The 15,767-nt window shown below is 37.9% G+C and overlaps 1 protein-coding gene across 1 annotated transcript in view; it reads right to left on the reverse strand.

Annotated features, from left to right (window-relative positions):
* Positions 1-370: 370 nt before the first annotated feature.
* The window catches only part of SKAP2 (src kinase associated phosphoprotein 2), a 108,767-nt gene continuing 93,370 nt past the window's right edge, over positions 371-15,767 (reverse strand). The window contains exons 11-13 of the mRNA XM_072330203.1: positions 10,706-10,818; positions 1,525-1,626; positions 371-1,119 (exon numbers count right to left, since the gene is read on the reverse strand). Coding sequence (XP_072186304.1) covers positions 1,534-1,626; positions 10,706-10,818 — 206 coding nt within the window. The 3' untranslated portion in view covers positions 371-1,119; positions 1,525-1,533. The remainder of the gene's footprint in view (positions 1,120-1,524; positions 1,627-10,705; positions 10,819-15,767) is intronic.

A 15,767-nucleotide genomic window follows, 5' to 3' on the forward strand; every position in this document is an offset into this window, starting at 1 on the left:
TTGCCTCCGAACCACAAGCACACGGGGCTGCCTAAGTGCACACATATGAGAAGCGCAGGACCTGCCCAGGCTCAGTGTGCTCAGGCCGCCCACCCGGCCCTCACACATTACTGGGTGGGAGGATCCACAACAGAGGATCCTGCATGCTAACAGCAACACAGATCTCCCAAACAAGCATTAACTCTGACGTGGCCAACTCCTTGCCCACGAGTGAGAGTATTATAGAGGGTTTTTCTGTTTGCTTCAGCTGATGCTCTTTAGCTGCAAAGTTCTGGATGCAGCGTTAAGGTTGCAAGCAGCCCTTTACTAGTTCAGATTTTAAAAGTACTTCACCATCACCACCTGCAAAATCATTCCCACCTGCAATTTACCTCACGTTGGCTTACCAGAAAGTATTTTAATGCATCATCTTTGCCAAATGTCCACGTAATTCGTAATTCAGCAAGTCAGAACGCTACCCCACACAGCCTGACAGACATCGGCACAAGAATCAAGCCTTCATTTTGTAGTAAACCTAAGTGGCTCATATTAACAACGCTAAATACAGAAGAAAAATAAATCACTGGCTGAAATGCAAAGAAAAATTAAAGAATGCAAATGAGCAAGAAAACACATTTGGAAGCAGAACAATGTTAAGACACAATATTACATAGAATTTTCCTCTGATTTTCATCGAAACCACAAAATAAAACATACAGTGCACTACTGCAGTAATTAACGTATGGGTGAACAGAGCAATAGTTTTCTGCTTTCAAAGTTCAGCTTAATTTTTCTAAATCTGAGCAATGGGAACACAGAGCCAAGCAGCGTGGCTTAGAACACAAGCCTATAGCAATACTGCACTGCTAATACACTCAAGAGCAACAGGCTCTACGTGACTGCTTGTGCCCCATATGTTAATTGCCATCTATTTCATTTCCTAGCATTGCAATATCTATAGAAAGGGACCAAGAACATTTCCGCAGTGATCAATTCCAGTGTTTAATGTTTCAGTATCTACAAGGCTACGATCTGACTACGTTCATTGAAGCCACAAAATGTGTACGGCAGAATCTTCATCTCTCAGAGGTCAGGTCTGTAAACTGCGCACCACATCCTGATTCCAAGCGCCGATTTCTCCTGATTAGGGACAGAGAGAAGTTGAAAGTTCATCACTAACCCCAAAACCTAAGAAATACATATAAAATTCAGTCCAAACACCTTCCGATTTCCACAGATTTCTGCACAGGTACATACATATCAGTAAAGTCACAAAACTAACTAGAAAGGTACACTGACTTTGGTTCACCCCCCAGAAATCCGGAAAAGTAATGCAGTTATAAAATACATCATCTTTTGTATGCTTTAGCTTAATAATTCATACAGAATCCCAGAAGAAATGCTTAGATTGACCCTTCAATATATTTTGCCATAGTCTTTACGTTAACAGGACTCCTACAAAGGTTCCAGGAAAGAAATACTTAAGAAACAGAGAACAAGGGAACATACAAGCCATTACAGAAGATTGGATTAAAATGTACTTACCCAGGCCTCTCAAATATCATACATCTCCATTATGTAGGCTTTAGGCACCAAGCCAATGGTTCCCTTCATTTCTCCTACCCACCAGCCAAATCTATTGTACTCCTAATTGAAAACAATATGCAATATTAACCTTTAGTCCGATATAAATGCAACGGAGTTTTGTATGCAACTCCTTACGGTTGCTTTCTCTTACATACAGTTATTATCATTTCAACTGCAAATTAAAACATTACATCTTTTTGTTGGAGGCGTTCACATACAGAGTTAGGCAAAGAGAGAAAAAGAGAGAAGCTGGATTTTAAAAAGGTTAGACATGCTCAGGAACATTTCTTAATTATGGCCACACTTCCCTATAACTAAAACCAGCCGTCCTCTCCCTCTCCACCCCGTATTCGTCACAAACGTAAAAGCCTTGTTGTTGTAACCAGTATCTCACAGCACGACACTGACATAAAGGATAAGCTGGGATTCTTTCAGTATCACAAGGCTAAACCCTAAGACTCTTAAAATCAACTTCTTTTAAATAACACTTTGTTCAGATGCGAAGGGAATGCTATCAGTCCGACATACAATCTCTTTCGATGGACAACGTCTACTATTGCTTTAGGCTCGTAGAAAATTCTGCGGCAGATCTCATCTGTCTGACAGATGACTAATGCACTTTAGTTGGAAATTTGTTTAGGCCTAGTGAGATAAATATGAAACAAAATGAATTATAATAGTTTAAAGAAATAATATCTTCCAAAAGCAATACCAAGTAAGAGTATTGTGGGATCCAAATTTAATTTTTTTCCTATGAGGTAAATATTTTAAGATCAATCCCAACAGCAGTTCAATAAATTGTAACAGCTGAAATTGCATACTCTCATATATTGAGTTACAAACGAAGCATTATTAAAACAGAGACCCCATTCAAAAATTGAATGATTAGTTAGATAGAAATTACTTTGGAACAAACACGGAAAATACAAAAGACACAGATATCCCTGATAAGCAACATCTGCTCCCTGCTATACTGCTCTTCTGATGAGAAAAGCTAAGGACTGTAGGATTCCTGAATTAATGGTCCTACTGAGATGACACTATAAGCTATTATTTTGACTGCAGATAAGTTTTTTTGTTATTAATAGTCAAGTGGAGCTTAAGGGTTAATGGAGTTTCATTAGAGCCCGAGCTATAATGATTTGCTGCTGGCATATCTGGCGTGGTGGAGAGTTCTCTAGGGTCCTATGAGGTGCTTCATGTACTCAGCTCTCCCTGTGTGTAACTGCGATGAAGCCCTGTTGATGGCTCACTTTCATGCTGGCCCAAAACACGCAGGCAGGCAGGCAGGCAGACACACGCTTTATTTTCTTTTTGTGGAAGGCTGAACACCAATCTTAAATTAAACATTTTCTTTCTTCACTGGGCAAACAGGAGTTGGTGATTTAAAGGGCTCTATCCTGCCACCCATAAAATACAGCAGTAAGTGTGTCTTCAGAAAATCAGTCCGAAAAATAGCAGGAAAACCTCCTTTTATGATGTAAACTCACAAATTAGCTGCAAAAATAACTCCACCTTCCACTGCACCATGGACTTGAAGGGATGCTCTGAAAGTCGAGGGGTACCTGAACCTGATGGGCAGTGAGAAAACTATTCATAGCAGAAGTTAAGAACTGCTCACAACCTTTCCCATGGGGCACATATTGCACTCCAAATCTTTAGGAGGTTGGGTAGTACCCTGACACCAAAGTTTATAATGTTCCAAATAGGCCTGTTTAAAATTTGTATTTTATCTTACAGTAGGCTGGTTAAATATACAAACTGTATTTCTGGACTACAGTGGGAAACTGCTGAAAGGAGCAGTACTCACGTATACTGCAGGAATCGCAGTAATAAATCTCACCAAGAAAAAGCAACAAAAGATTTTAAGCTGTTACACGGAAGTCATGAAGAGCCTGACAAAAGAGATTAAGCAAGTTTTGCTAGACATCAGCCAAAAAAACAAACAATACATGAAATGAGGGAAGTGGCTTAGTTAAGTGGTCATTAAATTGCATGACAAATGGCACACAAAGAGCCTGTGGACTATATTATCCATTGAAAACGTTCCACTTAGCAACTACATGAACTCAGAAATAATTGCTTTAAAACAAAACAATTCAGACACCTCAAATGAAAATTAAGAGCATGTTGCTGTTTCGAAAACTTTCTGGGTTTTGCTACTTACTAATACACCACTTACTGCGCTGGCACGAAGCTAAGTGAGAAGATGAAATGAATGTTGATGTAACAGACTAGTAAACTAATTTAAGGATTCACTGCAACCATTATACTATACAGACAATATTCCAACACAGAAGCTTTTACTCCATCATTACTATTCTTCACATGGGCCTCAAGAGCAACATGAATCCCAATTAAACCATCTGCAGACTATGGAAGTCTGAACAAAAAGATAATACAAATACATGGTTACCAAGAACATAAAACTTTAATTTCGGGTTTTAGAACAATAGTATAGCAGTCCCTTTTTAAAGCGATTAAAGCACAGACGTTTTTCTCTAAACTCCTAGCCACTCCTCTCTGTCTTCAGTATCATGAAGGAGTGCTCACGGGTCAGACACAAAGGCAGTCCCATATAAAATCCGAACTGCTGTATTGATTCTGTCAATCGTATCAATGATAAACTCCTTCAAGACAATGTAATTTAGTTAATACACTGCTGTTGTGAGGCCTGTATGTCTATTACTGCTGCTGGTGATGCGTACAATATAATTCTGAAGCCCACATCTGTGGGAAACACTGCTCAAAACCCTGAAAGATCTGAAGACAGTCATGAGTTTTATATTAGCTCTGAGGAGTTGGGAAGCACAGCCCTTTTGCAAGCATCAGCTTAAGATCTCAGGTACCACCGGGCCTACCATCTGGTATCCCTCACTGCATTTGGCTCTTAACATCACTGCTAACGTAGGCAAGCGACCGTACTTCAGAAGGACTGATAAAATAATGAAGAGTCCTTTAATCTACAGGAAACCATTGTAGTCAATTTATAAGAAATATTGCATCCCTTTGTAGGATGTGTAATTATTTTCTATTAATCATGTGCTATAAAGCTACATTATGTGGTTATTCTGTTATCACTAGAAAGAGGCCTGCAGTCAGCTCCTGACAATGTTAGGTAATTACTAACACAAAGCCTCTTTCTCCTTATGTAGAAATGCTATCAAGATCCAGAGGTGCTGTGATGCTTGCTGTATGAAAATAATTCTCCAAAGAAATTCAATAACTGCAAAATGAATTGCTCCAAGGCAAATAGAAGGATAGGAGAGGGGGCAGGGCCAAAACCAGCCACACTGCAACGAGGAGAACGCACAAGTGTGCAGCCACGATCTGCCATGTGACTGGAGCACATTAACCACAGCAGGCAGGGTTGGCAGGGGAGGGGAGGAAGAGGCCAGCACAACCACTGCAACACAAACTCCGCTGTAGTGGAATATATTATGTCACGTAATGCAGAACAACCACCCTAACAAATGACCAAGTGACCTAAGTCACTTCTCCTGTTTTCACCGTCGGTAAAAGAGTGGATTTTTCTTTCTTTCTTTCTTTCTTTCTTTTTTTTTTTTTCCCAGCAGAAATTCATTAACCGAAGTAATTTCACAAGGCAGCAAGGAACAGGTTATGACTTAACCTGCTGCCAAAACACTCTCTGCACAGCAATGTTAGGGAAAAAAAAATCATCAGAGTTTACAGGCTCCTCCTAAAGGGCTCTCAGCTGAACATACTGCAAGCAGATGCTTCTCGTCCCATTCCACTGCACTGATACGTGTGCATTTAATGACTCCATGAGATACTGACCTTAAAAGTTTTCACATTTGCAGGAAGTGCAGTAGTAGAAACATATTACCTGTTTCTCAGGTATGACTTTTAAATGCAAGGTTTGTTTACTACACTGAAGCACGTTTTGGTACTCAAAAGAGATTTCTGATATGTGATAGGATTTCCATGTCTTCTTCTCACCTTCAGAAACAGACCCTGGGAGTAAATGAGGATCTCTAGATGCTTCGCACCACATTCACTTCTACCGACTTCAGTACAAGTTGAGAACATCTCATTCTTGTGCAGTTATAGTTCCCATTGTTCAATACCTACAGTATGTTGTTGGGTTTTTTTGTTTGTTTTGCTGGTTTTGTTTCTTTTTTTTTAAAAGGGCTACTGAAAATCGTTGTGGTTTGATGCCTTTAAGGAAATGATGGATTTTTTTATTTAAAAAAAAAAACAAAAACAACACACAGCTGACGTGTGTGAACTCAATATCTTTCTCCCACCTTCTCCCATGGCATCATAAGTAATATTACCTCACAGACTGAAGATCTGCAAACCACAGCAATGAAAAGCAAAACGTATTTATAGCCTTGTTTGGGGTTAAATTAAGTAGCCTCTCCTATCGATCTAAGGAAGCGTGGGAACCAAGGAGATTTTATTTATTTTATTTCTAAAGAATATCCTAGGGGGCAATTTGGCAAGATAATATTTGAAGACACCTCTAATTCATCCAGAAGATGAAAGCCAGCTAAAAAATTTCAGAACTTCCTTTGGTGTAATTGCTGGATGATACACTGTCAACTAGGGAGCATTTCTGTCACAGAACAGCGTTTTCTCTAAAAAGCAGAAGGTGATAAATGTTTTAGATAACTGAATGAGACTTCTTCACAGGTAGTAGAGTTGTTTTAAGGCAGCAATAAAATAGTCATCTTTAAGAATACAAGCCTCAGATTTACTATATGGTAGTGTTATTAGGTTTTATTTCCTGCAATGACATGAGACAAAACAGACATCCATTGGAAAGCGTTCAATCAGAATAAGCAGACTGAGTTCAGAACCAAAGCTGGCCCTGCCTGAAGGGTCATTAACTTCTATCATATGACAAGATGCCAACATTTCTTCTGATCAGGTAGGTAAATGCTTATTACTGGTATGCAAACCAACAGAACTTGAGTCACTTTGCATTAGTCTATGTTAATTAATCTTCCACTGAAGGGCCTTCACTGTACTCTTAGCCAAATATATATACTGCACCTTATTTGCTAACGTAGACATAGGCAGTACGGTCATGGAAAGCATGTTTGTCATTAAATATGCCTCTCTGTATGGTCAGCCAGATAACAGCCTCAAAAAAACACTCAGGATTTTACTGTGCCTTTAACATCTTTTCTAAAAAATATACTGAATAAATATACTTTATGACAATTATACACATAACATACAAAACGCTCATACTCAGAATGAAGCAGTTGCACTGTTCAGTTTTACTTTATTTCAGAAGTAGTAATCTAACCTATGGGGTTTTCTAACTTATGGAGATTCCTTCCCCCCCCCCCCCCCCACCTTCAAGAATATAATACAGGTTTTGTATTTATGATCTGAGACTTTTGACAAACGTTTGTTGTGTTGGAAGAACAAAAGTCACCCTCTGGAAGTATGCAACCACTGACTTAAGGGTTAGCCAGGTGCCAAGGCAATGCTCTGCTTTCATGGAAAATTCTAGAGGAAAAGCTTAGGTCATAAATGAGATGTTCGTAAATCATAAACACCAGAGTGAGTAGAATTACATCACATTAGCACATACTCAAATAATAACAGGGAAGGAGTCTTCTGGTTAGAGATAATAATTTCTAATTTTCAAGTATTATCTGTTATTTTAAAGCAAGCAGAAATATAAATGTAGGAGGAAATGAATTAGGCTAAAAGTTAAGAAATGTCAGTAATTCTGCCAGAGCAGGTGCCTGCTAATATCTAAATAAATTTCCATTAGTATTTGCATCTGGCTGATGAAACTATCAAGTTTCTGAACATGAAGTATGCATATAGAACAACTACTGCAACTGCTGCACTCAGGTGAATTGTGCACAGCAAACTCTAAAACAGAATATGGCTACCAACATGCACAGTTGGCTTTGTTACTAGAAATTGATTTCCTGAATAAGAGCTCTGGAAGATTTACAAAAAGAATTGTTACATCATGGTTTGCTTTCCCATTTATCATGTGGGCTTGAAAGCAAAGGCAGGCCCATAAACGAGCAGGAATTAAGAGCAATCATCATCTTAGAAAATAAGCCGCCCAAGTATTGCATTTCTAATAGTCAATATTAACTAAGAAATCCTATTAATGAGTCCCTCAATCAGCAGAGCCATAAAACGTTTTCGACTGCATAGTGAAAGAAGGGTGTACAAATTTCTGAAAGCTCACATGATTCATAGTGTAAGTTATAAAAGTCACTGGAATATTCAGGAATAAATTAAAGTGATGAATGTGCAGATACACTGATCTATTCATTTGAAAAGGCTGGTGTTTTTTTTGTTTTGTTTTGATTTTCTAAATAAATCTAATAAGTCCTATTGCTATGGTTCTGCTAATTCTGCTCAAATTAAAGACTCAACTTTTAGTCTCAAAGTAAAAAAAAAGACATTATATATACATGTGTAGGTATGAGTCCATAGGACGGCTGCCACACACAGTCTAAACATCCACAAATGATTACATAATAGCTAAAACAGATTCTAAATACGCCTCCTGAACAACAAATACTTACTTCTGTGCAGTAATTACATTAGTAATGCATAGGTATTTGTATTATACATGTATAAGCATGCAAATCATGCCCATTACATTAACACTGACTTTTGATGTTCAATTTAAAGTAAATTACGAGGGATTTGTATTTGCATAATGTTTAGCTACTTTAGTAATTAAACACTGCCAAACCGAAGTCTTGCTGTTTCTTTTAAAAGGCGATCATCTAAGTTACAACTTGCATGTGACATATTGTTCATCTTGCTTTATTTAAATGATACCAATGCCCATATTTGCAAAACTGGTTCATAGTTATTTCAGTTGTTCTAATGACCTCATGTATTGGAAAACAATGGTCACTTTTCCCTTGGTTTCTCTGAAGTTACTTGAAAAACAGGTAAAAGTACATTGCTTTGGCCTAGATACTGCTGGGTAAAATATACAGACATATATATACGTATATATCTTTTATCACAATCACTAGAACATATACCATTTATATTTCATTGTAAAATAAAAAACTATGAAGCGTTGTACAAATACGCTCCATAGTTCATTAAAGCTTTGCCCTTCCTACCATAACATTACCATACCTGTACTTACCTCCTTATCAGCAAAATGTGATTTCTCCAAGAATAATGTTCCTACCTGGCTGACAGATGATAGAAAGGCAATAAAGCCATGGCTAGGTTCAAGCTGAAGCTGGATTTATGACACCATTTTGGATTTATTCGCATCACCTCCTGTCAGTACCTGCATCTCTCATTTTCAACCACTAGATGGTGTGAAAAAATAAAAAAATTGCCAAGGATTCCTGCTGGCCGCCACAAAACCCCGTATTAACGGAGGGGGATTAAGAAACATTTTCTGAAGGAATATCTGACCCACTTCAGGATGGTTAGGCTCACTTTTCCCTTGGTCGTATTTTCACTTAGCAGACAAAGAGCTTGTGAATGATCAGTCCTTGAAACCGAACCAAGCGGAAGGTTAAGATGGATCATTTTCTGGCACTTTCTCCTCCAAGGCCCCTAAATTCAGAGCTGACGGTAATGGCCAACACTCATTTTTTTTTCTGAAAAAGCTGTAACAATCTTTAAGCGAAACACAGCTGAAATTTCTGGGCTCTGTTCTGGAGCAGAAATCATTCCCAAACAGAAGGGCTCCATATATCTGGAGCAGCAGCAGGCCTGTTTCAAGGACTGATTACGTATTAATCAAGGCATGGCCACAAGACGGTTGATGCACAGACGACAGCTTAAGCTACTGTTTTTCTATTCTGTTCCATTTTTTAAATTAAATTCCTCACTATTTGGGGGGGAAGGAGCAGCAAATGAGTTTTTCCACCTACAAGCTGAAGTTTAAGATTTTATTAGTCCCTGTATCATAAAAAGAATTATTCACAAAAGGCAAAAACATTTGTGGGCTCTGCAGGGGGAGGGCAGATGGGGTGTTGTTGTTTATTAGTACCGTTCTTTGGTGCTGTATAACTCTATGAAAGCCTGTCCAAATGAAGACTGTTATCCTGCCTTTAGTAATGTAATTCAGTTATTAGTTTAAGTGACAATGAAACACCTCAAAAGGCATACATCGTCACATTACATTAGTAATATATCTTCTATATTTTTATATAGGACTATCTGCCCATAAATCTTAAATTTATTTAAACAGAAGCTGTACATTTATTATCCCTAAAACACCGCAGTTAAAGTATCGTGGAAGATTTAAAGCGACTGTGACAAAACTGAAGAGTTTGAAACTAGAACAAACAGATGGCTTTAGCTTACATGCTGCTACTTGCATATTACAATGTCTTTGGCATCAATTATACTGAATGGCAATTACATCTGAGATATGTATTTAAAGTCAGGTTTTTTAAATGAAAACTAGGAAAGCTCAGCTTTTTTTTTTTTCCAAGTATGTGGGGAAAAGAGAAATTGCCTTCAATGAATTTTTAGAAGCAGACCTTGATGGACTTGAGGAGAGCTTTTTCATTTCCTTTTTAAGGGAAAAAATAAGAAATTAAGAAACTTGAATGTAAAATCAAATGTCCTGCTTGTGCTGCTTATCACTGCTTCAGATGAGAAGAATTCTATTCATCATTTGCCTTGCAACTAAGTAGGTAGTCAATTTTAAATTGTCCAAACGTGCCAGAGCAAACAAAGTCAGAATCTGAGCTGTCAGAACAATTGCAATATACAGACAAAGATGAAAGCATCATTTAAAAACAAACAACAACAACAAAAAAAAACAGAACACTCTATCAAGGTGCCCAAAAAGGCAGAGATGTAAAACAGGAAAGGAAAAGCATAACATACAAGATAGTTTTAAAATTCTACACTATTAACTTTTACGAGCAGAGAGCACATTGTCTCCTGTTAAATTAGTTAACAAATGGTAGCCAAGAGTTAAGAAGTAAATAAACATGCTTTTAAGTTAATTCCTGTTACATGGCTATGTTTTAAATGTGATTATAGTTCATTTGACAAATAATTAATTGTGGTGAATATCTGATTGCAAACAAAGGATCTGAAAGGGAGTGCCAATTTCCCCCCATAGAACTGTGGGAATGTGCCCTTCTGTGCTTCCCTCTTTTTACAACCATTTAGCCTCAGTAGCATGCTGTACCTTGCTGAGAATGTAGATAACATCACCACGCTTAAATGTCAACTCATCAGGTACATCTCCGGTGCAGTCCCACAGACCCTGATAGAAATTGGCATAATCGGTATTTTTGCCATCTGCAAAGAAAACGACATCTAATTACAACGGGATAAAGATTGAGGGACTAGCGCTGCTCTTTAAATCTTCAGATACTGCAAAGCAATTAATTAGCACGCATTTCTTAATCCTCTCTGAAGAAACAGCTCCTTCATACCACAAAAGCAAGTGGAAAACAAGCTTAATGTGCGAGTCCTTCACTGGCAACAGTTGTATGACTTAAGAGACGTGTAGCTACAGGTTCTCATAGCATTTTACAGCTGCACCTTAAAGCAGCCTGTTTTCCTCTACTCACACACTTCCAGCAAGCCACAGTTCTAACTCAGCTTGAACCTGATAAAAATGCTGAGGTATAATTAATAACTATCTGCAAAAGGAAGCCAAAGTAAGTATTCTGTGATACGCTTCCCCCCCCCCAATTCTGTTCCAACAAAACTAAATAACTTCACCGAGAACCTTTTAGATAATCTTGGATTGTTCTTTCTGAAATATTGGAGAACTTTCAGGCAGTTGCTGAAGCTGCATTTTAAAAATATTTGTGTCAGCTCCGGTTTTGGACATTAGGCTTCGGCTAAACATGCAACTACAGTATAGTCATAAACTCATCCTTCTAACAGCGTAAGCACAATGGATGTGCTGTGTTCAAGCTGCCATACAGACCATTAACTGATTGATTATTTAGCACTCTTTGCTCTGTAATATGGCAATAACACAGTAATAAATGCTTTGTCATACACTTACAATACAGAGTACATCTATTGAAACACAGCACTTACACACGGTTAAATACACTGGGAGCTTCTGTTACACTGCAAACTATTTCCTGTTTTTAATTCCATGAGAATCGAGTGCGATGAGTTAATGCAAAAAGAATGTAAGCAATACCACTAAGATGACCAGTTACATTATGTATACACTAACCAGACAGAATGTATATGTACTAATAATTTACATCACTGGAAAGCTATCTTCTAATTCTGATAACATAAATATCACTGAACTGGCTGGATCAAGGCTGTCATCTTAGTTTTGTTATATGATCCTGGAACAGCAGGCTTGCTGGTTATTTCAACATATACCAGTTACATTTGCATGTCGTTAGCACTCTACACCATTATTTATAGTTTACAATTTAATCATGATTGGTTCACTTTATTACTGAATAAAATCCCCCTAAAATATCAAGTAACAAGTGAGATGAAGTGTCACACTAAGTAAAATATAGTAGCATTCAACTTGTGTTTCTCCCCATTTTGACATATACTTTGATTTTAATTGTAATACTCTCTGTGTGAGCCAGAAGAGCTTGTTTTCTACTTACCCATTTCAGCATGTCTTCTGTGATATCTTGTTTTACTGACAACTCTGTCATACAGCTAAACGTTCACAACTTTGAGTTTAAAGCTGCTGTGCAAGGTAACCGGCATTTAATTTTCCATAAACTGGTGATTAGCAGCTACCATTTCCCAGATAGCACTAGAGGGCGTTCTGACTATCAACCCACAACTTCTTCTGCCACCACGCCAAAGGCACCAATATGTACATTTAATAAAGGCTACCAACTATTCAGAAACAAGAAATTTCATTGCTGTAAAATTTGTAGAGTGAATAATATTCAGACAGAATCGCTATGAAATGTTGCACCTCCAAATTTTGGTCCTTCCCATTTGCCAATTTATTATTTAACGATTTAGCATCAATTAAAAATAGTAACAATGATTAGTACCAAATCAATTTGGAATAAATCCTGAATCTGAATATCTCCCCAGACCTTTGATTCAGCACTGATCACAGTTCCGAGCTCCATCTCGGATAAGATAATGTGAGCACATGTGAGGAGAAAAAAAACCTTAAAAGCTGCTTTGGTATATTCCATCCTTGCAGATCTTTCACCTGAGATTTTACCAGTCTGAGTTTAAAATACATTAACAAGTACTCGTATTTATTCAGAGTTGTACTAAAATGAATCATGATTTTTCACGTTCATCTTTTTATCGCTTTGAGGTCTCTTCTCACCTTTTATGTGCTTGAAGTAACTGCAGGTAACACACTAATGGAAATCACAAGGAGAATACCAGCAACAGAATAGATCTCACAGTGAGTAACGTACATATTCATCAAGAGCATTTCTTGAAGCCTTAAAGCAAGAAAGGAACTCAACTAATAAGATGGCAACTCTGGAAAAGATGTGTTTTAAAACAAAACTTATTGCTACTCTGAAGATGCTGCCCAAAAGACTAAACATAGCTCTGTGTCTTCAGTGTGAAATGAAATTATGACAGAGATTTGCTAGTATCAGAAATACACATCTCTCTGAAAATATATTTCAAGGAGCAATTGGTATATACCAGGAGCACAGAAAGGAAACAAAGGAGAGGGAGTGCCAATGTGAGTTTGTGAAAAACCACACTGGTCTTCAAACAAGTGTTAATTCACAACTGGGAATGCCTTTTAACATCCAGCAGCACAAGTTACACAGGCATAAACATGAAATGTAAATATAACTTCAGAGTCTGTATGTCTAAAGGACGTAACACTTCATAAAATGATTCACAGTGCTTCACAAACTCAGAGGCACAACAATAAAAAGCTGCAAAAACGTCAGTAAAAAGTCCATTCTGTCTTGCTTCATCCCTCTCTTGGTTAGAGAGGATCCTACCAAATTTCATTTGAATACATCTGAAGAGCTGGATAAAATAAAAGCATGGGCTTTGAGTGAAAAAAAGATTGGTATTTATATGGTAATGAAATTATGTAGACCTTCTTAAACACAGAGAACATGAAAGCAGCCGGTAGATTTACCATCAGGAACTTAAGTGCCAATTATAGTTCAAATTCAAAAAGTCTTGACTTGCTGGAATGACTCTGTCATAATTACATCCTATTCTTAAGCGCTGTAAAATGGCTTGTGCCAACAGCTAAACCAAAGTCAGTAACATTTAGAAGGAATGGTCACGTAGGCTATAAATGTGAAAAATGTGTGAAAAAAAAGGTTTTTTTAAATGCAGAGTAGAGGGTATGAAACAGTTTGTTTTACCTACTCGTAGCTTTTCATACTAGCAATTACAAGAAATGGTTGAGTAGGATTTTGGATAAGCTGTTTCTCAAGGAAATAGTTATTTCATTCCAGAACAGTTATCTGAACAAACAACTATCCAGCAGTTTCCAAAACTCTTTTACAAAGAATTCCTCAGAGTTTTCTTCTGCCATCTCTGTTTTTCTCCAGTAACAGCAATAGGAACTACAGATATTTTTGGCCAATGTAGTGATGAAAACACTTAATAGTTTATTTGACAGGTCAAGCGGCAACAGCTGCTGGTCTTCCTGACAGTAGGCTCAGACTGTATATTTGACTGTAAAACACTGGCACCTAGCATTATGTGCTCAAAGAGAGAATGGTGAAGAGTTCTGGTAACATATCTGAGAAGTATATCTCTCAAGCATGGACTTTGGATGTTGCAAACTGCTTAAAAATACCAGCAGATTGCTCAAGGGAAAACAAAACTGTATGAGTATTATAACAGCCTGAATATGCAGAAAAGGAACAAAATCTGGTACGTGTTTTGTAAGGTTTTAAGCGTGCTGACCCAATGCAGCTTAAGCCAATTTAACTGCAGGCTGACCCTTCCCTACTCCATCCCTCATACCAGTTTTGGCACTTGCTATTTCTGAGCACAGAGTTGGCAGAAAAACTACACTGACCAAAACAAAATCTGGAATTACAGCCTAAGCATGGAAACACACTACTGAGAACATTAGAATAAATACAGCTGTGCTTGACTTTCACTTCCATTTTACCAGTGATGGCATCCAAATTAATCAACTATACTAAAACAGTAACATTGAGCTACTCAGTCCACATCACCTACTTTCACCTTGCTTGTGAATAAAGGAACACACAGGTATGCTTTGATTTCACTCGACCACCTGCGTAGCTCAACCTGTTCAGCATAACCTTTCTCATTTTTCTTCATCTATTCCTTCTATTCCCTTCTCCTGCTCCTTAGCTACTCCAGTGTACCTACCTTGAGACCGCACAGACTAGATATTACAAAACCCTTTTTTCTCTCACCTGGCTGAGCTCACAGACAATTTGCAAAATATCTTCTGTGAAACTCAGGTTCAACAAAGACAGGCAATGAATAAAGTATAAGAATGTATGTGCTGTCAGTGTGGAAAAACATGAAATACTCTTGAATCCAGTTAGATATTTCAGTAATGCCAATCTTACTTACTTCAGCTCAGCTCTAGAAGTCCAACTGATTTCCAGTGGCAAAAGTTGAACCAAATAAGACCAAAAAATTATTGCTTTAAATTAATTTGATAGCTGGGGAGATCTGTTCAGGTGTTTTCTAGGACACTGCGCAAATACTAACGAGGCAGACAAGGCTCACTGAAACTTTTAAGAAATTAATGTGCTAGCGATTTTATTTCTTGAAAGTATCATCACTTAAAACTTCAAGATGATCTATTAGAGAAAAAATGCTGCTGTCAAGTTTATAATTGGATTGACCCCATGCTCTGCTGTGACAACACACTTTTATAATTACAGTAACGTCTAAATGAGTATTAAACGCTAAAGCTGTAATGAGTTGTGTTGTCTTACACGTGTTTTTAGCAGAGCACAATGTTCACAGCATCTGATGACTTGGCTTTTGCTTCCTTTCCAAGAAAAGCAACCCCAAACTCTTCGCAGCAACCTGCTCCTGCTTTCCTGTATGGGTCAGGAAATCAGGCCTCTGTTTCCTTTCCACACGTTGCAACAGGAAGAGCACTGCAGAGCTACTTCCTAAAGGAACTCTTTTTGTCCACCCTTTCCTTGACAGCCCTGGAAGAATGATGTGCGTTTTGAACAATGGGGGAAGGTAAACCAGACTGCATGTCAATGCAGGTCACCGTTACAATGCAGCAGATCTCAAAAAGGTGTAAGGTCTGATAAGAAGCAAGTCTTCTCTACTTGCTGTGTCAA

The sequence above is a fragment of the Excalfactoria chinensis genome, chromosome 2, assembly GCF_039878825.1.
Source record: "Excalfactoria chinensis isolate bCotChi1 chromosome 2, bCotChi1.hap2, whole genome shotgun sequence".
Classification (NCBI taxonomy): Eukaryota; Metazoa; Chordata; class Aves; order Galliformes; family Phasianidae; genus Excalfactoria; species Excalfactoria chinensis.